This window comes from Leptosomus discolor, chromosome 4 (assembly GCF_034619465.1).
Source record: "Leptosomus discolor isolate bLepDis1 chromosome 4, bLepDis1.hap2, whole genome shotgun sequence".
Classification (NCBI taxonomy): Eukaryota; Metazoa; Chordata; class Aves; order Leptosomiformes; family Leptosomidae; genus Leptosomus; species Leptosomus discolor.
The window spans coordinates 13,031,780-13,058,064 of record NC_141394.1 but is presented as its reverse complement, the minus strand read 5'-3'; the positions used below and the strand labels follow the sequence as shown (position 1 = coordinate 13,058,064).

The window sequence follows — 26,285 nt, the reverse complement described above, 5'->3', positions numbered from 1 at the left end:
TGGAGAACACCATATTTCTAATTTCCCTCCCTGTCAGTCGCCATAAGAAAGGAGACAAAAATTAACGGATACTGCTGCTTCCAGAATCTTGCACAAAAATAGATCGGTAAAAACTCGAAGAGGCTTCTGCAAATTTCTCCTTCATCTCTCGATTTCAAAAGAAACAGTCAGTCCCCATCGCCAAGACTGGCGTCTCAGTCAAATTCAGAGATGAACAAAGTTCCTATTCTCTTTCCTTGGAATTGCTATTAGGAATCCATTCCATTTCTATCCTTTTTCTTTAGATTTGTTTATGCTTTTTTCTTTTTTGTCCAAAGGAAATGCATTGGCAGTGCAAACAAAAAGTAGGTATCATGAAACACCGCACCCCCCCGCAAACAGCAAGCGATCATCTCAGCATTTCAAAAGGGTCTCCTGAGACGTTATCTGCATGCGCAGGATTCCACTGTCATGTTGGGGTACACCTTAAGAACCACGTTTTTATTTTCATCAAAGAATAAGATACTAAGAGAAGACATTTTGTCAGGAACGCAGCAAGGCTCGGGAACACCCGGGACGACTCCGACGGCTCTCACTATGCTCTGGATGGTGGCATGGTTGGACGGTTTCAAGGCCTGCAAGAGAAAGATACAGCAGAAAATGTAACTGCACCCATGTTAGACCAAACCCACGTATACTCCAGAACAGAACCGATTTCTTGAAGAAGGGCCCTGTGGAGACCCCACAGCTGACCAGCTGGAAAATCTGAACGCTACTTGACCATTTCCAGTCATTGCCATAGCTGCCCCGAACCAGCAGCAAGGAACCTGAACCCACTCCAGTTCTTTGGGTGACTGGACGTGAGTGTTGCTGCGCCGCTTTCAGCTCGAGTGTCCCGCTGGGGCCAGGACCTCCGGCTCTCTGGGACATGCCTTCCCAAGAAAACGCCCAGGCAGCAGACCTTGCGGCAAGGTGTACCTATAAGTCAAGGTTGTCTCTTCTGAGCCAATTAAGTTACACGTGTGGAATAACTGCTAGAGGCGACTTGGGAATTAAACTTATATTAAAAGGTACAGCATTGTTCACATGTTAAGGTACACACAAGTGGAGTGCGGCAGGTACGTGAGGAATCCATTCCACAGAAGTTCCCCAGGCACCCTCGGGTGTTGGCAACGTCAGGGGAGCTCAATGTACCGACTCTAAGACAGACTTGGCAAGCAGGGTGGAGAGGAGCGAAGACACCGCGGCCAGGCTCTGCGGTGCCACCGCCCGGATGGCAGTGAGTGCAATGGTACTACTGATAAGCTGCGTATTTGCTACCCTGGGCCAACGCTCTGTCATTTTTTGACAAAATACTGCCCTTTGGGTGAACCTTGCTCATTATAGTATCATTATAATACCAAAACACACCTCCATCCCAAAAGCCACCCTCCTTCAAGGTGTGACCACCCCTCATGGAGCCTGCGCTCTGAATTTCTCTAGTCTATACCTTTAAAAGCAAAGCAAGAGATTTTCACATCAATCATAATAAAGATATGTGTGACGAGAGTCTCTCAAGCTCTACCTGAAAAGTAAAAAAATAGTATAAAAATAGCTTAAGAGAGAAGGATGTGAGGGAAGATACCGTCGATGACAAGTCACGGATCATCACAGACTTCTGGGATCAGTCAACAGGGTGAGCCTCTCTTGCCCCCACAGGGATGCGTTTGGGTAAGATTTGAACACTGGGCTACACCGAGTGCTCCCCGAGAAACCCAGAGATCTCTACAGAGTTGCTTTTATAACTTAGTGTGTTTTATAGCCAGGCCGCATTATTCTTATCTGAAATTTGCGTGTGCTTTGCAGACAGTGAATTTATCACTGGCAATCTGCGCATCTGTCGCCTTAATAAAATTACCTGTATTTGCAAACCGCTTCAGCGAAAGTCCCTGTGAGGGCTCTGACAGGCAAACATCACAACCTTACTCTTGACTCATAGAGCCAAACTGGTATCACTGAGAATCTAAGCCCAGCTGCCCCCAGTCCCTCCAGTATCTGAGGACAAGCCAGAAAGCAAAGGCGTTTATCTTCTGCCAAATTCATCTACCTTTAATGCGATGATGCAAGCTGCAATATAGTCATAAAACTCGTTCGGCCGGGAGGGAGGCAGTCGATGTGCAAGCAGGCCGAGTCATTAGGGGAGCAAAAGAGTCGCAACTCACAGGCTGGGAAGTCTGACCAGTGGAACACGAGTGCATCAGGGAAAACAGAAGTGGACAAAACACGTACAGACAAGAGAATGGAATTTCTTTATGCCACAATGCTAATTGTTACAGTTCGCTCTCGTGCAAGGTTAGGTTGTTTTGCTCCTTCTTCATGCCAATCACTTCTCATCTGTAGTACACGTCATCAGTGACCCCGCTGAGTAACTGAGCTCCCAAATCCCATGTCAGTTGTACCTCATTAAGGTGGTACTTTTCTCCAAAAGACAAAGTTTCCTGGATTTATACTGATGTAAATAGAAACACACTTTGATTTGATACGAATAAAAAGCTACTCTGACCAGTGAGATAACTGTATTCGGTCACAAACCCAGAATACATTAATACACTCATAAAAATAAAAATACGTAATGTATTCATTCATTATATACATATATAAAATAAAAACACATTCACAGAAATGAAAAACACTAAGTTTAACCTCTGAACCTCCAAACTCTTCCAAATCCAAGTACCCCTACAACAGACAGGCAAGCATGAAAAATGCACAAGATGCAGTTTTTAGCCAAACACTTTTGGTTTTGTAAAAGCGAAACTTTAACAATGCTTTTTAGAGCTGCTCTTACACATAGAACCTGGGAATCAGAGAGTTCAATACGCTCCGTCAGATGCCACTGGGAAATATATGGAACAAGACCATCCCAGCCAAACGTGCAATCGGCTGTTGTGCTGCAACGAGAGAGGATTCGCTTTTGGAAAAACTGGTCTTAGGGGTTACCATATCTACCTAGCTGAGTGCAAGTCTTAATGACCTCGCACGCAAAAAGCATAGGAGTAACTGCGATATTCTTTCTTGTCATATTGTTTGTGTAGCACATTAGTACATTCAGGAGCAACCACTTCCAATTCTGGTGACATACAGGGATGTCTAACCCGTCCCTACTCATGGCAACATCGCTTATGACTCAGGCCAGCCTTATTTTTGTTCTTTCTTATGGAGACAGCTGTTCCTTGAATTCCAACAGAAACAGATCAGAAAGGATTTTTTGCACATCACATTGTTGCAACTAGTCTCAAGAGAGAACCGAAACCATTTGACACCGAATTGAAAAGGATTCCCGGGGGAGCATTCAGCTGTTCTTTATGTACATGTTAGACACAATTTGAACTGTTTTTCTTCTGCTCACGAGGAACCTATTTCGCCTGCAGGAAGGCTGAACAACAAACGGGGCCAATTCTGCACACCCCTCACTTCCATTTACCCCCCAGGAGACTTGGAATTTTCTCAAGTATACTCAGGATCCAAGTTCCTTTTAAAGGCTGACATTATACAGAGCCTGATCTTTTTCCCCTGTTGCTGTTCAAGTTTCCTATCCTAGCCTATCAGATGAATGAGATGCAGGGGTGTGGTGATATTTTATTTAAAATATGAACACAAAACTCATTGCACCATCCTCTTAATGGCTACAGGTTTTGCAGCACGGTTACAAAGACATTACGCTCCATCTAGGCAGCTGATCTCAGGAAAGACATTTCTGTTTGTTTGTTTGTTTTGAATACAAGAGTACTTATACTCCTCAGCAGTAGTCGACAGGGATTTCAAAAATGTCTTAGATTAGCATACAATTCAGATTTCTGTATCATTTTTGCCCGTCAAAGGAAGCAAAAGCTCTGGTAGCATCCAGGCTCGTTTCCTAACTCGGCTGCAGCGTGGCATTCTCTGCAAAAATAACTGGGAGCCAAACGGATCTCCCGACCTTGCCAATGAGACGTGAAAAAGTTAAAACAGCCATTGAGACCCTATTTCCCGCTGCCAGTAGTACCGGAATTAAAGACAGGTCTCTGAATATGCCTCTGAATATGTGCTAAGGTCTCATCAGAAACCCTTCCCTTCAGATATGGAATCTGTACCGCTAAAATGCTAAATCGTACAGAACCTATTTCAAGCATTGCCTTGGTTATCAGTGGGAATAGCCCAGGAACGTTCTGTCATTGCACAATAAAAGAAGCCTCTCCATTTGATACAGGTATTGTATGATACCGAACATCCTCTGTACCAACTTCAAGTCTGTCTCGAATACTCTGCTCCCGGCCCTTAAGGTGACCTCTTGAGGATAACCAGCTTCGGCATAACTCTGCTTCTGCCAGCGAGAGTTTAACTGTGACCAGAGTAAAATCCGAAGGCACGGCCTTCTCAGAAAACCCAAATCCCACTCAGAGTACTGAACCAGCACAACGCCCTGCACGAGTGGGGTGAGTTAGGCCACTGACCACGGGCCGCCTATGCTCTGTCCAGCACACAGTCACGAAAAGCAAACAGGGATTTTCTTTTAGCAGGGGAGGCCGAGAGGAGCAGTGGGAGGAAAAAAAGCCGAGGTGACTCCAAGCTGCCAAATCCGTGAATGAGGCCAGCTGCAGCTCGGGCTGCACCTGCTAAGCCACACGCATCCTCAGGAGACTTGCTGCCCTGTTGAATTTCATTAGAGATGTATTACGAGCAGGGCAAATGATGTCAGCTACGAGCTTTCACTCCTGACCCGGGAGCGGGTCCACCTGGCCTGCACGCTCCGCAGCATTACGCAAGCCCAACACACGTGGGTTTGACAGCAGTCAAATCAGCCCGTTGGAATTGGGGAAAGCGTAAGGCCAGAAAATTTGGAGGTGGAAAGGGGTGGGGGGGGGGTGTGGGGGGAAGAGGCACATCTGTTCTTAATTACCCAACAGGTTGTCAACTCTAGGAGCTCGCCCTCAGCAAGGCAATGTTATATACGCATAGGCACAGATTGTTTTGTTATTGCCTGATGGTTATAGCATCATTTCGCAAACACAGTCTTATTAGTAGCACCAGATACCATGTGTGGCTCAAGAAGAGGCTCTAGAGGATGCTCACTTCACCTTTTTACAACACTTAGCTCTTCATTCTCTGTGGAAAACAAGGTAATTTTGGTTTTTTGCGATTAAAAAAGCACGCAAGAGGAACAATTTGAATTCCAACACAGACAGAAATCTACCAATTGCTTTCAGGGAATGAGACTCCCCATGGGTTTCAGTAACCTGCTCTCGTAACCAACTAGCTCTCTCTGTAGTACATGGCAGCAAATATTCAGCTTCACGGTGTCTAAATAACTATAACGCTCTACTGCTATAATTCTTCACCCAAACGAGTCTAGAGAGTTTCACACAGAAAGGACAGATTTAGGCCTTTTAGCAGAAATTTGTACAAGAAAAACGGTGTCCTGGTTATGGCCTTGTGGCCCTGCGCTACAGGCTTCGTTCGTGGCAATCAGACCTTCCGCTTCACATCTGAAAAGCAATTTAAACACTGTGCTTCATTTACCTACCTATCTCTCTGGTTTATTTCTCACGGTTTTCCTACTACAAGCTTTTTCCAGGGCAGGGACCACGTCTGATATTGTGTAGGCGTTTATCCCAGGCAGCACAGAGGGGTGAAGAGGAGGAGGAAGAACGCTCCATTGGGACCACTACACTTAAGTTACCACAATAACAGCAGCCAATACTGCAAGTCTACTTCTTTGAGAAGATGGAGCTAAACTATGACACCTCAGAGGCCAACGCTACTATCTGCAGGAAAGCAGAACCTGAATATGGCAGAAAATAAATTTGGCTCTATACGTCAGAAAACGTTTTGATGTGTAGTACCGCACAGGAATTACCCAAAGACAGACAACTCGCAGGCAAAGCTGAAACTCCTCTTTCACCCAAGCAACACCTGAACCTTTTTATTAAAGAGCTGCTTCTTCATTACTCTACTTTTGGTTTCCGAGAGTTTCTTTATCTCCGTGAAGATACGTTAGGCTTTTTGCTGCTGGAGAATCAGTGTTTCAAAGTCTCACCTCAACTCTTGCTTTCTATCTTACATCTGTCAGTTCCCATCAGCTCTTGGCAGCATTAGATTTTGGTTGGAGGAAGGATAGACCTGTCATTTTCAAAGTCCTCAAGCCACCGAAACGCCAGATAAATTTCCAAACTAACTGCTAAGGCTTCACCGTGGCAGGAATAAAGACCCTTGAATGGGAGGTGACGGCAAGACCAAAAGCCCTACCTTTACTGCAGGCATTATTTGCACGTACCCCTCACTTTAGGCTAGCCTCAAGTAACGCATCCTACTTTCAAGTCTCAGCAGACTCCAGGGGGGTCCAGGCTGCTAATAATGACATCGAGCATTTGATTTTAAGGAGCCAACTTCATGCCCTCAAGTCACCAGGCTAATAGCACATCACCCTTTCTTGCTACTCGCATGAAACAACCTCATAAAAACCAGAGGATATGTCAAAAGTCAGTTGGGCAGGATCCATTGCTTTTGGATCCATTTGGTCTGTCATAGAAGCGATTCATTTGATTCTTTGGTTTATGCTTAGAGCTTCCCAGATGCTCCTACAGCTCCATAGAGTCTCTCTGTCATCATGACAGTTGTGCCTCATGAGGCACGCGTTATTCCTACATAGTGCTACGCTGACTGACCCCAGCATGGGTTGGGCAGCAGAGACTCCTTCAAGACATAACGACTACTCTCTAATAAGCAATTTTCTGGATCTGGCTTGTATTATGTTTATTAAACAGGTTAATAACAAGTTCACACATCATAAGCACCATTCAGGAAATGTTTTATAGCAATTTGGGTTCTGGACAAAAAACTAATACCATGTAATATTTTTTTAATTACTTTACAAGCCTGTCGTTTTACTAGCTGTTCTAACCATTACTCCTTACAGCACAAGACAAAGATATCGCTTATTTGCTAGATCTGAACACGTAACAGGTGACCAGCTGCCTTTTATGGAGGCAGGAAAGAAAATGCATAGTTTATGGTAACAGACAGCACAAAAGAATCAATAAAGACCATACCTTCGGAATCGGGAACTGGCATTCCCCCGAGCAGTAATAGGCGTCAAAGGATTTCGGGGAAATAATCCACTCGCTCCAGCCAATGTCTGCAAAATCCACCTTGAGGTAGCGCCGGGCACAGTACCTCGGCTCATTCCACTGCTTCCTCCTCGCCTTCTTCAGTGTTTGCTCATCAAACTGGAGAGTCTGGCTCTTCTGGTGATGATTCTTCCTCTGCTTTTTCTTACTCTTCACCCTCTCTGCTAATCGTGGCTGGAAGGTTTTGTAGGGTTTTCCGTCTTCCCATCTTGCATCCTCATCGTACTGGTACTCAGCTCCCGGGAGCTCGTTATTCCGCAATGGCAACAGGACTCTTGCAGAGCGTTTTTGCCGCCGCTTCCCAAGGCTGCTCCTCACATGGCTTTCTGGCCTGGGAAAGACCCTTGCCAGAGGATGACGGCGCCCTTGCAAACTAGAGACAACGCTCTCTGGCTCTGAAATAGCAGAATCATTGGCATAGATCAGAATGTAGGGTTCATAGTGAGAAGGCACCCTCTTCCAGGGTTGATGGCTGGTGAGATCAATTTTGACACCAATGAGAAGTTCATTGTTTTGTTTTGCCTCATGCAGGAGCCGAGTGATATCCTTCCACTGCCAGGAAAGCACATCCTGGTAAGCAGCGGAGACACTTATTAGGAAACGCCCCAGGCTCTGAGTCTGGTTCCTAACAGAAGGAAAGGTCCAAACTGAAAGACATATCTGAATTTCGGGTTTCCCGCGCCTGTCATGAGAACAGCCTCTGGACTGGGAACAATTCCACTCAGCGTTCAGCAGATCACCAATATAATAATACACTGACGCCGACAAGACATTTTCAGACTCTGTGAGTGACGTCAAGTTAAAAACGTACATCTCTTGGCTTTCAGGGCTCCCTAGAAGAAGAAACACTTAGATAAGAACATGGGCATTTCACAGTGTTATAGAGAAAGGACCAAGCATGCTGCTTTCTAGGTTACACATTAAGTTCACAAGAAATTTTCACGCAGTGCTGTGGGAACAGGTTTAGGATGCTACTGAGAAAAACATGCAAGCTGGTAAACCAGTGACTGTAGATCACGCACTTTCAATCTGGTTTCCTCATAACAGCCTTCTCCATCCAGAAACACTCACACATTTCCTACCGCTCCTCTGACTTGAGACAAACTAGGTCATACTCACACATTTCCTACCGCTCCTCTGACTTCAAGAGACAAACTATGTCATGGGAACATAGCTTGATAACAGATGCACTAAAGACGACCTATCAACCCGAAATTTGAGCAATGCCATAGTAAGGTTCTGTGCTTTTGTTTTGCTCTTCCTGTAACATTTCCAACGCCCTCCCTCTCAAAATGCACTTAGATGACTATGGCTGCCCTGTCCCGATTAAAGAATCATCTTTGTCGAGACAACTGGGACATCAATGGCACTGAACCATGCCTTAGCCCACACCTAGCTGAAGCTGAAGAAAGGCTCCCACTGGCTTCAGTAGGCGCTGAATTGTCCATAAACTTCCACTATCCTGTTGAGCCACAGCCTCAGCTGGAAAGAAAAGATTTGCTTCCCTCCTAGTAGAGGCTCAATGTGGCAGCGAAGAAGTGGTAAAGCCTGGATTCAAATCAGGCACGATTCTCAGTGTTGCCACAGGCTTTCAACTGTACTGCCAGGTAAGTCACTTAAGCTCCGACTGCCAAGCTGTTCAATGCAAGAAAAAGCCTAGCCAGTTCCTTTAAGCCTCCCCCTCTGCTCCACCGTGATCCAGGCCTTATCTACAAGACAGGGACTTTGGGTCCGGGTGGCGCTTACTCCTAGCTTCTAAAGATGTCAAAGACTATTAAAGAGGGACCCAACCCATGTAACATTTGGTACAGCTACCTATGTAAATCAAAATGCAAAACAGGTAAAAAATACGTAGCAAGTACTGCATATTTCAAATCTAGCAAAAAGACAAATTGAAATTCTGTGTTACAAAGGATGTTTCCTCTTAATATTAACCATTCCTCCATTACAACAAGACCAATTTATTGGCCCCTCAAGCTGTCAGTGACCTCCACGTGCGCAACTGACTCTTTGTGACCTACAGCCCTTTGCAACGGCAAGATTAGAGTCAGGCACAGAAGGGAGAGAAAGTTATTTGCAACAGCCTTGCACACAAAGAAGGAATTTGGCTTGCCTCTGAAGATTTGGAGAGAAGAAACAGCAGGATAGAATAGCCGTTAATTGTTTTTAAGGCTTGGATGTCAGCTCCAGAGGAACAGGCGATTCACCATTTATAACGAGCTAAAGACACACAAACCGGCCCAAGAGCCTTTTGGGTATACGTCAAATACTAATCACAACCAAAGTTTCCCTCTAGAATAATTGGGCCCAGGACCGCTTCAATCACACTGTGTAAATTTGGCCATTCCGCCTAGGACATTTCATCCATTTTCATGCCAGTCAGAATTAGAAAGTATTTATTTGTACAGGTGAAGGTAGGTGGACAGTACAAGAGCAACACCAATAACCAGAAGAGAGCCAACCCAAAATGTCTTGGGTTGGGGGGGGGCGGCAGCAAAACACACCCACTTGCCTCTGTGCGGATGGAAACAAGCCAAGGACAATCCTTCTTCATGGTCGGGATGTTACTGTTTTGATTAGGAAGAAGGCGGAGGACAGCGGGGTTTCCACAGCTGTGGAATTAGAGAAGTCAACCTAACCACAGGTATCTTGCACAAACCCAAAGATGCACTCCTAACACAGGCTGATCTGTGAAAACAGATGGCTGACTGCTTTAATCCCCTGTAGGGTGCAATAGGGTGCTTGGGGGTAAGGTTTTCATTTTTGTTTTAAAATTTCCTGCTTTGACTGCAGTTATGTCTGTCCTTCAGAGCAGAGAGAAATCTAGATACAAGGTTAAGGTGCTATTGAGATCTATAAAACCAGACTGTATGCAAAAGTCAAATATAATAAAGCAAAGGTATGGTCTGCAGCCCCCCACAGGGCTGGAAACAACCCAACACATTAGGAAAACAAGGGAATGTGGAGTTAAATGATTCTTTTGGTATCACAGCATGTCAAAACCCTCTCTAGAGGCTGAAGAGAAGTTACAGTCTACAGAATTTTGCAAGAGTTTTATGCCTTTTTTTTTTTTTTTTTTAAATTTTTTTATTCCAAGCAACCTATGGAAGAACAACCTCCCTGATTCCACCCTAAAAACACTGTACTAAGTCCCCCGGCCACGCAAGTGAAAACATCATGTCCAGTACCATCTTTCAAAGACTTTGGCAGCTTTATGTTCCGGGTGACGTTCTGCGCTTCCAGCCTGTGACGTCCCAACTGCTAACGCCATTCAGGCAAGTCCAGCGAAAGATGGTATCCTCTCTCTGCCTCCCCATCCCCACCCTAACAACCTAAGTGGCCTCTTTTTCTAAACTTCTTTTTTCCATCGATATTCTAATTGATACATTAAAAAGGCAGGAACTGGTCTCACTAGAAAGATAGAACCCTTCTCCCCAACACATCACAGGCATCACTACTTCATGAAATTAGGGAAAAAACAACATACACTTTTCTCAGTGAAACAGGGGGAATAAAGGCCAAATCATTTATGGAAGACATTCAGCCCAATCTGACAGTGGATCACACAGGTATGTTCCCAATAGCTGAAAACTCACATACCAAACCTATCCGATTTCTAGCTATTACTTATGCCTGGGGAACTAGATTCTTTTTAATTTTGATCCTACTTTTAATTCCTCAAGCCAAAACTGACTATTTATTACATTTCTACTAAGCACACAAGAGGACCTGACCTCTGCTTGGTTTGTAATAGCTAATACAATAAGGTTAATATGTAATTTGCCAGAGCACTAAGTTCATTGGTCTTAGGAACCAGAATTTATGATGCTTCATGAGCGCCTGTTAAAAAAGTTATGATCTGAATCACTGCTTTATGTTGAATGACCAGTTCTGATTTTAATTTTTAATAAGAATTCCACTTAACAAATACTGTCTGTTCTAAATTAGCATATTGTAGCAGAACACAAAACAAGCTGCTTTTGTTTATAAAGAAACCCTAGATGGCATAAAACAGACACAGGAGGAATATATAGTTTCGATGAAAAGCAAAACTCAAAAAGCCACTCCTGGCATTCAGCTCTGAACCCGAGAGTAAGGACTTGCAGCAGGTGGTGCTGTTTTCTCACCAAATGACTTCCGAGCGCAAATGGCTCTGATAAGTTTTCGGATCTCTCCGTCTGCAAAATCATCTTGAGACCAGCTACTAATGGCCAGCACAGACGTCTATGGATTCGCTGGCTTACGGCTCAGAAAAACCCAACCCTGCAACCCGGATTTCTGTCACAACTGAGGAACACTGCGTCAAATACATCCATCGTGTGACGGCGATATCCAACTCTCAGATGTAAGCAACGCACCGAAATAAGCATTCCCCAGGCTAGTCATTACCCTTAAAAATGACAGACATATTGAGGAAGACTCACCTTTAAAATAATTATGAATGCACCTTTTCCTCAGGAAAATTTCATTTCATTTCAATGAAACTTTGTCCTTAAACTGAGAGGACAGAAACTGATGAAATTCTGTCCCCAGAATAATGTAGTTTAAAATATTAGCCCAGGTCAGGAGCATAGTTTAAACTTTTCACCCATGTCAGGAGGTCTCAAGTAGCATCTAACCATATTTCATTGTGATGCGGGACACTTTCCACAAGCCTCACCCCCCTTGCTCGACTGACACCAGTGAAGTTTTACTGACTGATGTGAGCCAAGTCTTTAGTCTTTACAGTCTTACACTGATAACTCCTCTCATATAAACAGTTTGATTGACCCATTTACCCCTTTTGCCAGTCCCAAAGAACCCCAAACATAAACCCAAGCCAAATCTAAGCAGGGCCTTAATTCTAATACTTTGCCAACGCTCAGTAAATGGTATTTCCTAGGATGCTGCCGTCAATAGCTTCATGTGAAATGGAGGGGACGAGGGGGCCAAATTGCAGGATGAAGCCCATTGATGACTGCTCACCAGCCAGCAGAAAGAGGAAGACTGACCAGGCCGAGATATGGCCTCTGGCCAGTTTACACTCCATAACAAGACCTTTAAGGTCTCAAAGGCAACGAGATCTCCTTGCAACAAAGCCCTCTATCGGTCTAGAAGGATAAAGTCAGCTTTGCAGGCAGAAGAAAGAAAAACACCGGCCCAGAAATCTATGCCCTAGAAAATCATGACATCACAATAGCTTTTTTCTTAGGTTTTCAATACCAGACAAAAACGGTGAAAAGAGCAGCTTTGCAGCAGCCTTCTTTGTGCTAGCTCCCAGACAAGAAATGGTCTGTTGCAAACACAGACACGGATCTGATGCTGAAACATGACCCTTTGGAGGGATGCTGGACAGAATGTCCCCCTCTGCCCAGGCTGGGTCTTAAGAGACGGCAGTGGTGGTAAGATCTTACCAACCCTGTGTGTCCCTGCACCGCAGGCAGCTGCCGGAGCAAACTCGCAGTCGGGTCCAGCACCACCTTACTGCCTTGGCAAGATTCTGTCCGTTATCTCTGAGCAGCTATACTTAGTAAACCTCGCGCTCACTTGCAGCAGCAGCACACGATGCAATTCAGTAGCAACTCAGTATTATTTGAGCAGCAGTTAACTTCGCTAGCTCACTAGATACACTTTCCAACTCTGCGAGCAGCAGATTTCTACCCAAGCACCGCTACTTGAGCTAAGCCTTTTAGTTCTTTCTTACTTAAAGTAAGTTCCACTAACTCACTTGGCTTTGCTCTTTTGTAGTACAAAATAGGAAGTACAGGAGACTTCTCAGCAACAACGCTCAAGCACCTAAGGAGAAAAAGATTTAAGAGGAAACAAGCAAAGGAAAAATATGTGCAACTGAGCTACAGGCAAGGAATACCTTTCAGATACTCCAAAGCCAGATTTTAATGGCGACCTCTGCTCCCTTTCAAGAGATCACCATGTGTTGCTGCCAGCTCTATCAGGAATTTTCAAGATCAAGCTCTGCACGACACATCTCTGCCATTAGCATTGCTCGCTTCTACAGTGTAGAGCTTTGGAGCGGCAGCCACCAGCTGGGCAGAAAGATACCTGACAAGGAGAACACCTCGTTGATTGCACTCACGTAGAATGTAATTTGGAAGGCATGTGCAGTTAAATGAATAGGCTACAGATTTATTGGCCTCCTCAGCCCATGTGCAAGTCTTTATTCACCTGTGCACTCTCCCCTTGCTCAAATGAAACCCACACCCCAGGAGCTCTGTGGCAAAGCTTATACTGGGCCAGTGTCACTTCCCCGGTCTCCCGCAAAAGTGACAGCAGAGCTCTCTGGGGTGGGGGGAGAGGGGAGGTACAGTCTTTCCAGGCCTAAAGCAGAAAAGCAGCCTTACTCTATCACACAGGTGGCCATAGCCCAGACACCAGCTCAGGGTGTGCCATCACTCCCTGTTTGGGGTATCAGACACGCCAACTTATTTACAGACAGCTCAGACCAGAAAGCAACCCAGCTCACAGCACTACAGCTGAAGTAGTAGCACTACCTGCTGAATCTTCAGAGGCACGGCCCGTGCTTCCTTACCTTCCTGCAACAACCCACAGCTGTACGGATTGCCTGTTACTGGCATTAAAAAGGTATTTTAAAAAAAGCAGTAGGTCTGCAGAGACTGGCATCACTGGCATGAGCATATTCACATTACGAGGGGCATTTACAGCCATCAATAAGCTGGAATGAGTCCGCTAACATGTGGTGTGTTTACCTTTATAGAGGATGCACTGACATTTTTATGGACTGCCAAATCTATCCCACGGGTGAAAAAGGATGAAATAATGAGAACTATTTAGTTATATAGTCTTCATTAGCCACCACTGAAATGAGATATTAAAATAGTGCCCTTGTGACAACGCACAGTTAAGAATGGATCAGAGCATTTCCATTGTAAAACTTTGTTTTCATGGGTTCATAGCGCAGCTACAAAAGCTAGTTCAGAGCTGGAAACAGGAATGAGTTCCAGAACAGGAACACAAATTTGGAAGCCAGATTGCTTCTTTTCTCCCACCTTTGCTCTTACTTAATCGCTGCTTCCCCCTTACCAATTTGAGTATTTTGCAAATGAAAAGTATAGGATCCAATTCTCTCTTTTTAAAGAGCGTAGGACTTGTGTGCCAAACTGGGTTTATTAATTCTTTTAGCAGTGCAGATAAGTTCATAGCAACTAGTAACTTGATATAGAAAGTAAAAAGCCCACCACTCTGATTAAAGCTATTAGCTACTTAAATCAAGAGCTTCAAGAAACAATGATGGTGCATGCTCAGAATCTAACTTACATGTGGATTTTATGATATGAAGACCACAACCATGCATGCTGCACCACCACAAATGTGCTGCACAGTGGGCAAATAATCTCTCTTCTATGTATTTTAAGCAGAAAGACCACAGCAGGTCTGAAAACTAAATACAGTATCGAACTCAAAGCTAGTATAAGCTAAACAAGTAAGGAGGTTGCATCGATAAAGTACACAGACCTGTTAAGTGGAACACAAAAAGCCGACTGTACTCCCTCTCACATTCACAATTAATTCCACTTCAGCTGGTGGCAGTAGGTCGTGTGTACGAAAACCGAACCGTGCATAGCCTGTCCCCTCGAGGCCAGAACTCTTCGGACGTGAAGCGACGTGCTCTACAAACCCTGACCGACTGGGGACTGCGAGCACACGTCATTCACGTATGTGACAGCATCATGAGACAGGTGGTAACAGAAGCCAGAAAATTCAAAATCTGGGTCTGGTGCAGCGAGGCAAAACCTACAGATCCTGCCCATTTGCCTTAGAGAAGGTTTGCAAGTTTCCTGCCCAAATTGTAGCTTACTGTTTTCAAGTTCCTTCTGCCTTACAAGTACCAGGATGCTGCTGCTTGCGTTTTATTTACAAGGCTACAGAATCAAAAAACACAAAGCCAAACCCCTCCAAAACCAAAAAAAAACCCACGCTCTTGCATCTCTGGCCTGAATGTTTTTAAAGCTCTTGTTACAGTAGACCCTTAATGTTACTAGAGCTCAAAGAGGTCGAATTCGGCCCGTACTGGTTTTTGCAGGCTGACGGCGGCCAGTTGACTAGCTGGCTTCCCTGTGCCGTACTCTGTTTCCCCTGTTTGCGTAGGCATTTCATACCACAACAAAGGAAAGAAAGGCGTTTTGAAAAGGAGGAGAACATAGTTCTTAAACCACAAAAATTGGCCTAGGGGCAGGTGTAATACATAAAATTAGTTAAAATTTAGTCAATAAAAAAGAGTTTAAAGTAATTTTTGACTGTATAGCTTTACTATACATCATTAGAGAGACCCTCCAATTAAAGTTCTGTTTTTTAAATGACTCATTTGCAAGACATGTTCCTTTAGCGATGCGATGATTAAAAGCGCTTTCAAAACCAAACAAAGTATTGCGTTTAAGGCTTTTATCTTTCCGCTCTCTTTTATTTATTTCACGCCGTATCTTTCCCACAGATCCCGAGCCTCAGAAGTTGCAGATCCGCACACCTCTACGGGAAGCACTGAAGGTAAGCAGATCTGTATCAGCTAGAGGTCCAGTCACTCAGCGGTTTCGTTAACCGGCAGGAGAAAAGAGCGGTCATGCGCAGAAGCTGATGCACAGACTTGACCACAGTTTGAGTATGCTGGCCAGAACCGTCAAAGTGTCCAGCTCTAACTCGCATATCGTCTGACCTTTTTCCTAGCTGTCTTTTTAGAGTCACGAGGGACAGAAAACCACTCACGCTTGTGGTACCTGCAGGGAAAGAACCAGAAAAGGCTCTGTCTTAGGACTTTACTGAAACAGAGCTCACCATGAGACCTGGTGTAAGCAAGACAAGGGCTGCTGGTGTCATCCCAGAAACGTCCCACCACACAACGCAGCTGCCACAGAAATCACGGGCCGAACAGTTTTTGACTCAAATAGGTAGATACAAATTAGAGCAGTCAACTTGGTGAGAGAGCACAGTGCTGGAATGTAACCAGATATACTGCGAACGGTGTACATCCTTACTTCACTTGTAATGGCTTTAGGGCCTGAGGTTTCTTTCAGCTTTGTCACGGGCATCAAAGGTTCCTTTTTCAAGCAACTCAAACTGAACAATTACGTTTTGAGATAATTTAGCAAGATCAATAGAAAAACAAATTTGCTTGATCACACAAACATTAATCAAAATCAAAGGCCAAAACCCCCAGCCCAAACACCAAACCACTAATAATCCAGCCTAGGTGTGAAATCTGGTGTGCAAGAGATTTCAGGGCAGTGTAGGATGGAAACTTCAGAGGTGCCCACAGAGGGCTGAAGCTCTCTTCCTTTCCCTCAGAGGACTGAGCCACGGGAAGAGAAACGTGCATTTAACAGTTGTTAGGGTGCTGCTTCTGATTCATCTTGTCTTATTCCTCTCTTGTTGGCCATCCGTCTCAAGACTGCAGCTGCCATACACAACACCACTTTTCTCAGATGAGAAACATGGACAAGTTTTAACAAACCCTACCAGTTCTTGGTCTCATCACACAACACGCTATATTACAGGGTCTCAAAAATTTGTCTGATGGGTTACCGGGGAGATCTGGGAAAGGCTTTTCACATGGGCTGCAGAAGAGCCAGAAGCCCTCCAGGGGAAAAACGAGGACGGAAAGGTTTCACAGACACATTTGCAGTCACATTTCAGAAAAGAAGCAGTTTGTCTCCTGAAAATATATGATTAAATTGCAAAACGTATGGTTAAACTGCAAACGAAATCACTTAAGATTTGCTTCCTGGCCTCTTGCTGCAGATGCAGGAGAAATGGGCAGATTCTTAGGGAAGTTCTGCTCATCACAGACAAAAAGCTGTCTCCCAAAGGGGTGGCAGCGGGGATGGTAAAACGTGCTGAAGGAGTAATGGCAACATAATTTATTAATTTAACTGATGCAGCCACACGAAGCACAAGGGGAAGCCTGCGGGAGACTGAAATTTGCAGCCTAGGAGTGCAACAGTCAGGCAGAGGATCTGGAAACAGACTACCTCAAAAGGGAAACGTTGCGGACGTGCCGTTTCCATCACAGGACTGGCTGGGCAGACGGGCGCAAGAAGAAGTCAGAAACCAGAAAAAGCCTTTTCGCTCCCCCTCACCGCCCCAAGGAACATTTGATCTAAGGGTTTTCTGGAAATGCACTTTTCTGTCATCAATAACCGTACAAAATGAGCTGTTGCTGCTGCCTACGGTGAGAGAAAGACAACAGCTAACTGGTTAAATGTTTTGCATAAATACTTATTAAAGTGTTAAACAACTTATAACAACTTCCAATTTATTGCTTCGGCACTTGAACTGTGAAAGCATTGGAGAAGTAGGAAAGGGATTAGTGAATAGCATGTTTATAGGACTGCTGCCACCCAAAGTCGAGCAAGAGTATAAATATCATAAGAAAGACCACAGAGATGGGATTTCAACCAAAGGCCTTCAAGGTTTAGAACAATAAATACCTTTAATCAGATATGCTTCAAGGAGCAAATATCACTCTGCTGGATTATACCCCTCCCTTTATTTTTATTATACCTTCCTCTCTTTCAGTGAGGGAATTGCTTATTTCAGAACAAAGCAACATACATTTGACTCTGTATTGCAAAAACCAGCTATCTTAGACAAGAGAGTTCCTCTGGAGGAGCAGCAACTAGGAAGTCTCAGTTCTCTATCCTCCAAACCCAGTGTATTTACAACTCTAAAGCCTCTCTTGTGGACAGAAACACTTGCAGTAATACATGATGGAGAGCATCTGTAGGGCTGAATCCTAAGACACCCAATGCCATTCAACTATTCATGGTATTTGATCTGGGTGCTGGGCTATCGTACAGTAGACGTTGTTGTCTTTGAAGAATTAGAAGTAATGACTTGCAAAGAAACCTAAGGGCAGTCTGGCACCCAGCTCTCGGTTTTCTCTGAGAGGAAGGAACCAATGCAGGTCACAGAAACTCACAGGCAACACTCAGTTTTACTGACAGATCTTGTCCATGAAAGAACCGATAGGTCAATCCACCAGGGCAATGAAAAATAAGAGACCGGCAAGTTGGGCTGCTATGTATGGCACGACAGTTGTCACACAAACAGCGCTTTTTGGGATGCAGTGGATTTGGAAAGCGTATCCCCGTGAAGGTCACGTTTGGGCTGTGCATTTCCATTTGGCCCTTGCAGAGGTCAGATGCACAAAAAACATAACAGTGGAGTCGGGGAACACAGTGCCAGGACAGTGCCATCTTCCCTTTCTGCTAGGACACAGTTCTTTTGGGATGCTGCCAGGTGAAATACCCCTGCCCTCCCTCCACTTTATGAAAAAAAGACTATGTTTTCATAAGTGCACTCGTGCATGGCACTCTGTAATCACAGAGAGATCTAAGCACCACTGCCAAAGATGCTGAGATGCAGTATTTACCGCGCACAGATTACACTTCAACTAAACTCATTTGCCGCTGCCCCTAACTGCCAGTACTGTCACCGACATCTCGAAATGAGTACTCTGTAGATAGTCTAAAAGACTGCCAAACCACGCCATTGCTCTATCACATGCAAATCAGCCCTCGGTTTCAACAGAAGCTAAAACATCGGTAAAATGAAACTCCAGAGAGGGTATGTTAACTACTCCACTTCCCTCATATGGCACTCAGATATCCTACAGCAGAGACGCTGCATACACAGTTAAAGAGATAAACCAATAATTAAAATATTGGAGACAATGCAAACATTACACCCTAAAACATGAGACCGTTTCTGCAGGAAGCATTAGTTGCCCAGTCCTTTTCCCATTTTCTTCCCTACATCAGGGTCCCCGAGCACTAAACCAGAAACGCCACTCGAGGAGACGGCTGCCGCGCAGGACCGGCACCCCTCGCAGGGGTACGAACGCACCCTTACCACCACGTTCGCAGCACCGCAGCCCATTTGCCCCCACTGCGCCTCGAAGCAGCCGGGTTAGCCTGCAGAGCGGCCGAGGGCTCCCCGCCGAGCTCTGCCCTGTCCTGCCGTCGCCCGGCGGCGGGCCCGCACCGACCCTGCGAGCCGCGGGGAGCGGCCGCGACAGCGCCGCGCCGTACCCGCCCTCCGCCGCGCCCCCAGGGCTCCGCCGCCGCCCGCGGCCCCGGCCCTGCACGCCCGGGCGGCTCTACGGGCGGCTCGAGGGGCCGCGGTCCCGCGGCGAGCCCCTCCTGGCCCGCGGGGCCCCCGTAGCCCGGCCCGGCCCGGCCGCGCCCCGGACTCACCTGCTGCCAGCGGGCGGAAGCCGCGCACCGTGTTGCCCCAGCGGAGGTGCAGCCCGGGCGGCCCCGGCGGGTCCTGGCGCCGCGCCGCCGCCGCCCGCCCGCCGCTGTACTGGTCGTAGAGCCGCAGCATGTGCTCCGACACCGTGTCCCCCTGCTGCAGCCGCGCCGGCCGCCGCCGCTCCTCTTGCTCCTGCCGCTGTCCCCGGCCGTAGTCACCTGCCGCGGCTCTCGCCCGGCCGCCCCGCGCCCCTCCCAGGGCGGCTCGCCGCCGCAGCCCGACCCGGCGAGCCTTCAGCGCGTCCCCCAGCGTCAGGCACAGGCAGCCCCAGCCCAGGCACAGGCACAGCACCCAGCGGGCGGCCGCCGCCATCCTGCCCCTCCGACCCGGTCGGGCGGGCTCCGGCGTCCGCCTCGTCCCGGCCGCCGCGGCCAGCACCCGGGCGGGACGAGCCCCCCAGCGGAGTTTGTTTCAGCAGACGCAGCCCCCGACGGCGACGGGTGCGGCCGCGCTCAAATCGCGGGGGGGGGGGTGTGGAGAAAAAATTGGGGTGGAGGGAAGCACCACGGTATAAACCGCCCGTCCTTCCCGGTGCTGGTAGTGAAGGTGTTTATTCCCCTTGCTGTGCAGGTCGTTTTTTTGGCGAGAGGTGGAGGTGTTGCTCCCCGTGCAGCTGGATGCTCGCTCCCCGCTTTGAATGCCGCAGGCACAGCCCGGGTGAGTTTTTGTGGGGTGTGCGTGCGTGTGCGAGCGAGTGTGAGTGTGAGTCCCAGCGCTCGGGGCTGATCTGTGTAATCAGCAGCCAATCACACCGCCCTCTCGTTCGGCTCCGGCTGCGAGCAAGAGGCAGAGCCAAGGGGAAACCACCACCCAAAGGAAAGCGCACACACACGCAGAGACAGAGGGAGACTTGACTCTGGAAATTCAATCACTGGCACTGACTACGTCCCTGATGGCAGCCAGGGAATAGGGTGGTGGGACGTTCGCCTTCCCACCTCCACCCCGCCTCTTCCAAAGGCAGTAAAATAATACGATTGCAATAAAACAAATCACGAGTCAAACAGCACTCAGCCTTCTCCCCTTGAACATCTCAAGGCTTGGCTGGACTCAGAGCACAGCCCACAGCAGGCAGGCGGAAGGGATGCTAACCTGGCTGTGATGGGGCTCAGCCCACCTCTCCCGAGGGCCAACCACACTCAGTGGCACTCGGCTTCCTCCTTTGTCATCCTCCAACACAGACAGGGCTGGCAGAGGTGTCCCCAGCAGCCTGGAGCCCATGGGAAGGGACATGCGCCGTGCCCAGGTGAAAGGAGGACAAGCCCTCTCAGGCACATAACCCTTCTGTGAGCTGCACAGGATCTGGCAAGGAAACCCCGCACGTCAGGACTCCTCCACTGCAGCAGCGCACAGCAAGGTGTTCCTTGCTTGGCCAAGAGGATTTCATATGCCTCCTGCCTTGGCCTCTTTTCACCACCCAAAGGACAGAAATGTCTCACCCCCCTTGCAAGTGCCACAGCATCAGACAACACTCCATCGGACATGTAACACTGACTCTTCCAAAATACGCTTTGCAACACAAAGGGTACCTTACCTCATACATCTGGTGGGGAAAAGCACAGGAGGTGGGAGAGAAGCGTCATTGCATTTTCGCCATTTATAAATATGTTGTTGATTCAGAGGAATGACTTGGTTTCTAACCTGAAGAAGGGAAGTAAGAAAACCGACTCGCATATTTGCAGATTAGAATACAGAGCTCGGCGCACATTATTTCCAGCACAGGGAATTCATGTTTTCAACGGGCTACAGAAAGTGTATCATTATCAAGCATTAAATGTAACAATAAAATATATCATGTTTTGGAGGGTTAACTTGCCCCAGTAACACGGACTGTTACGTAGTTTCAATAAGCCCATCTGTAACTACAAGAGGCAAGTGCATACTGGCACTTCCTGTAGGAAGGAAGAGAAGATTTTCAAAAGTGGAGTAATGATTTTTATAGGCTTCTATATTCGAGTGCTCAAATACAACCCATGGCAGCGTCTCAAACAGTTTAGAGGCAGCTAATTTGCCATATGCGTCTAAAATTATTATCTGTATATGTACACACAATTTCAATATTAATGCTAATAGTAAGATTAACTATACTTTTCACTACTCTACGCAAGAGACATTAGTGCAATACAGAAACTGTACAAGTGAAAGTACGTAATTAAAACACTATGGCGTGATCGAGTTTTTGGACAGAAATAATAAAACCAACACAGATCTCTGCAGGAAAAAAAACAACACGGTTCAAACCAATAGCTAAAAAATTCAGCAGGACCAGCAATCTCTGGCTTATATCCAGGGTAGAACCATCAATCCCATAGAAGAAACTTTAGGTAACTGAAATACTGGAATTCCTATTTCAACTTCAGTCATGTTATTGTCTACTGCTGAGAGATGCAATTTAAAAACAAACCAACAACACACCACACCACAAGTCTTTAAATAAAACAAGCATAACTGAATCCTCTTTTAAACATACAGTGCCAAAGAACTGGCCGTAAGAATGCGATGTTCTGCATACCCAACATATCTTCCAAACTGTGGCCTGAATCTTAAGATTCGACCACTGTAAGTCAAGAATGACTTCAGTAAAAAAGAAAAACAAACCAAACCAAAAAAACTCGGAGACAGCACGTATCCAATACCACACTCGGCAAAGGAGCATTACACAAGAACTAACTTAAGTTGAACATGGAAGCTCAAGCACCCTATTGCTGAGCTTTTCTTTAAAATCTTTCAAGTGCCAGCAGAAAGCCCTGTTTATGTAAAATTAATTCAGAATCTGGCTCCCAGAGCCTTGCCCCACCACTTGACTGCAGTTGTTTAAGTGCCTAAAATAGAAAGTTAGCCCTATTACAGCTATTAAGGGGAGAGAAAGAGCACACTTGGTGTGAGGCAGAAAGGAAAAAGTGACTTCTCAGGGCATTAGGTGCCTTCTCCAAATCCCCCTTTTTAAACGGCCGTTGAAGTTTTTTTGAGAGCGCTGTAGAACATGGCAGGTTTCAAATACCCCTTGCTTTATGGATTGTTCCAGTGACATGGTGGGACGCTTAGTACGTGCTGTTCTGTGGCTCTCAAAGGTAAAACATATCCCTAGCTCAAACCGGACATGAGGTTTTTGTAAGCGCCAGAGCACTGTGACTGCACAAACCAAACCAAACCAGTACATGTAAGGAGTTACTCCTCATTAGTAAATAACGGTTGGCAAACTCAGACCAGACGTCTGAGATAGCAGTGCTTTTGCACTTCTCTATTACTTCTTTTCCATTTCTTCCATGGAAGTGCTGCAAATCACTAGCAAGTTCAGCATTGCTCCGAGAACCAAACTTTGACCGTGTCCCCGAGGGCTTACTGTTTAACCCCATAGGTTGTGCCAATCTCCAAGAGGAGAAAGAGGGCCCCTGAAGCCATATATGTAACTGTATTGGTACCACATGCAACGGTGAAGCTGTGTTCCTAGCCTTGATGGAGGGGCACGGTGCTTCCACTGTAAGTATCACAGAGACAGAGGTACCACAGGCTCACCCTCAAAACAGCAGTTCTGGCAGTGAACCTTTTTAACTGCAAGCATCAGCGAGTGCCACTGAAACCGCCCCTTCCTCTTACAGATGCAGTGCTTGCAACCAGAAGGCACACTTTGGTTTCTGGCTTTCGTAACAGAATCTAAAAGATCAAATTCAATGGGTTATTTAGATAATGGTCAGATTCCGGCTGCTTCTACAACCCTATAATAACATGCTTGCATATAGCATTTACAGGATGGGATGGGAAGCAGAGAGAAGTAATTCACAAGTGGGCCGGGACAGCGATGCAACAGGAAAAGGACAGGCCGTGGTAAACGTCTGGGCTGCCGAGCTCACCCAGCAGGGTTCGACCCAACGCCCAGGTGAAAGGACTGTGCAATCAGTATCGCCAAACATGGGTGCGTTACGCTGTTGCCCTACCCAATGTCAGTAGGAAACAGAGGGAAAAAGACCCAGAACCAGTTGAAAAAGATCAAGAACAGCAACAGCGAGACACTGGCTTCCATGTACTCTTTCTCTAAATTCTCCATTAATGAGCAATAGCTCAACGACTTGTTATCTCTGCACTTTTTTTGGGGGGGGAATAGTAATACACCTGACCTCGCTTTGCATCGTTCTCCTCAGCTGCAGCGTGACAGGCCCTGAGTCAATGCTAGCTTGCCTGGGGTCTGGTAGGGGGGAAGGGGCCTATAAGCTCTACAGCTTCCCACAGCGGTCCCAGAGCACGAGGCAGACAGCAGGGAAGGACCGTTCGGTACCCTGACAAACGGGGGAGGGGCCGCTCCCCCCAGCTTTGCAGCAGAGAGCTCCCCTGCCTGCAGGTAATCCTCCACCTTTTTATGTTGTTCTCACAGGGCACTAAGGGACAGATGACACTGAAGAATCTGCCCACGTTCTGGTCTTCCGTTACTGTATTCACAGTGGATGAGACAGTCCCTCGTGCAATATTCCTGTCCCCACGAGACCTAGCAGGATGGTTTAACACTTGTAGCAGTATAAGCAGAGTCCCAGCTCATCGTTCCATCCCGCTCCCCCACGCACGCTAAAATTACTTCATAAATCTACTATTAACAATAAATATCAGGCTTACCACGGGGCGCTTCAACAAAGTACTACGCAAAACCAGAGCTTACTCTGAACTGGGACAGTTTAGTCTTCATGACCCCTCTTCTCTGTAAGCTTTCTCCTGTGGCTGACCAACAAGAAACCAGCTAATCCCAGCTATCACGGTCATTTCGCTGGTATGACCACTGCAGAACCGGACACCGTCCCTGTATTACTGACTGAGACAACATTACTGTTTCTGCTTGGATGACGCACACCCAGCACGTGGGCTACAGACATAAGCTCGGGCAGCAATGCTGCACCGAAAGGACCCCGTCTACTTCAATACCCTCGGCTCTCACCATTCTGGGTAAGAGACTGAAACGTGCAGTCTACTGGTCCTGATCTAGCAAGTGAACCAAGATTCGGCAGGAAAAAGCTCCACCTCAACGAAACTAAGCAGCTCAAAATCCACGAGGGTGATTTTCTATCCATCTTCTTATCACGGTTTTCAAAGCGCATATTAAACGTGCATCAGCACCATGCAGAAAATATTCCCGGCTACAAGCTTGCACTGCAACACTTGGTTCACTATACAACGCAGTATGTGGAAAACACGCAAGGCAGCACCAGTTTTCAGCACAAGTCAAAGTATCATTAAAGCACGGAGTTAGTTTGGATTCTGACTATGTCCCCATCTGAAATTCTCCATCTTTTCAGCTCAGTTTCTTTTAACATTTTAGAAACAGCAATGAGGGCTATTGAAAGAACCTGTGGTTTGGTTTTCAGCAGACATTTTGACATTAGCACTACTTCCAGGAGGGAAATGTAGTTCTGTAGTTTTCCTTACATAGTTTGTGGCCCAAGTCCTGCTCCAAGGGAAGCAGATGGGTGCTCTAGCCTGGTTGCGCTGATTGGCCAAGTTTCATAAGGCCAATATACTTAATAACACAATGAAGTCAGCATTTACTGACACATTTTACTACTGTGCTTCATTCTCTGGCAAAATTAGTATTATTATCAATTGACGCAGCAATTTTACTTGCTTCCAATTTAGTTCTTGGTTAAAAATGAACAAGTTAAACATCTATCTTTCAAAAAGCAAATGCAGAGCTCCTTGAAAAGAGACACCGCTAACTCTGTTTTGGAAAGAAGGAAGAAAAAGGACAGCCATAGTGCCGCTCTGGCATTTTCATCTTTTCTACCAAAATGTCCAAATTAAAAGGTCAGAACTTGAATCTCTTCCCAGAATAATGGGAAGTCCAGACTCAGTTTCCCTAATATAACCTCAGTCTACGCAACAGATCACAGAGTATCAGAAACTAATCGCCCTCACCTGTCAGCGTAAAGCAGCTCCCTAATAGCTGAACCGTGCCCTTGTACAGGAAAGACAAGGGACTGTGTGGGGGGCACAGGAGGGAAAAAAAGCCTCCTCCACCGGATCTATCAGTGTTATGTGGCTGAGAGAAGGCGTACCAACAGATGAGTATCAGACAATCTCACTTCAGTCTCTGGGAAAATCATGGAGCACGTCCTCTCAGGAAACATTTCTGGGCATGCGAGGGAGAAGAAAGCGACTGGGAACAGTCTGCACAGATTTGCCGAGGGCAAATCATGTCTCACCCACCTGATTGCTTTTTGTGATAAATGGATTGGACTTGCAGATGAGGGACACCAGTGGATGACGTTTACCTCAACTTTAGCCAGGGTTTTGCCACTGTCTGACAAGATCACCGTGTCCAAGTTCAGACACTACCAACCAGACGGCTGAAAACCCATTTAAATGATCAGGCTCAGGGAATCGACATTAACAGGACATATTCCACTTGGAGGCCAGTAATAAGCGGACAGCTGCAGGAGGCTGACACACCTCTTGGCAACTGACTGATAAGAGCTAAAAGCTTGCGTTTAGCTTTGTATCAACGCACAATCAAATCCTGAGGTCTTTTCTTTGGGCCAAATCCTCAGCAGGCACAAACCTCGGGGCTTCACCAATTTCAATGTTACACACACAGCCAGGATTCACTGTATTAGAGGAGTCACACTTAAAAGATTGGCAGTGTTTTTTCCTGAGACTCTTAAAAACGTACTTATTTGGTTAGTAAACTATTGTTATGTCACTGCTTTAAGTTGTAACAATTCTTCTCATGTAAGCTTTTGAACTAGGAAGTGCAAAAGTTGTTAATAACAGTTCTTAAATTTAACATCTCAGCTTTTCAGCTGTCAGCAGAACCTATCTCAGTGATGCCTGAAGAGAAACTCGGGAATGAAACACCTGAACTCATGCCTGAACATGGGTCCATCTGGTGACCGCTGATGTGCAACCTGATCGGCTTCTTGACTC

At 46.3% G+C, this 26,285-nt stretch overlaps 1 protein-coding gene across 1 annotated transcript; it reads right to left on the bottom strand.

The window, feature by feature from the left end:
* Nucleotides 1-422: 422 nt before the first annotated feature.
* BMP3 (bone morphogenetic protein 3) lies at nt 423-19,697 on the bottom strand. The gene is made up of 3 exons (XM_086464462.1): nt 19,328-19,697; nt 7,047-7,957; nt 423-614 (listed from the first exon to the last, which is right to left on the bottom strand). The coding sequence occupies exons 1-3, from the start codon at nt 19,695-19,697 to the stop codon at nt 423-425; spliced, it is 1,473 nt and encodes a 490-aa protein (XP_086320588.1).
* Between the last annotated feature and the right edge of the window lie 6,588 nt (nt 19,698-26,285).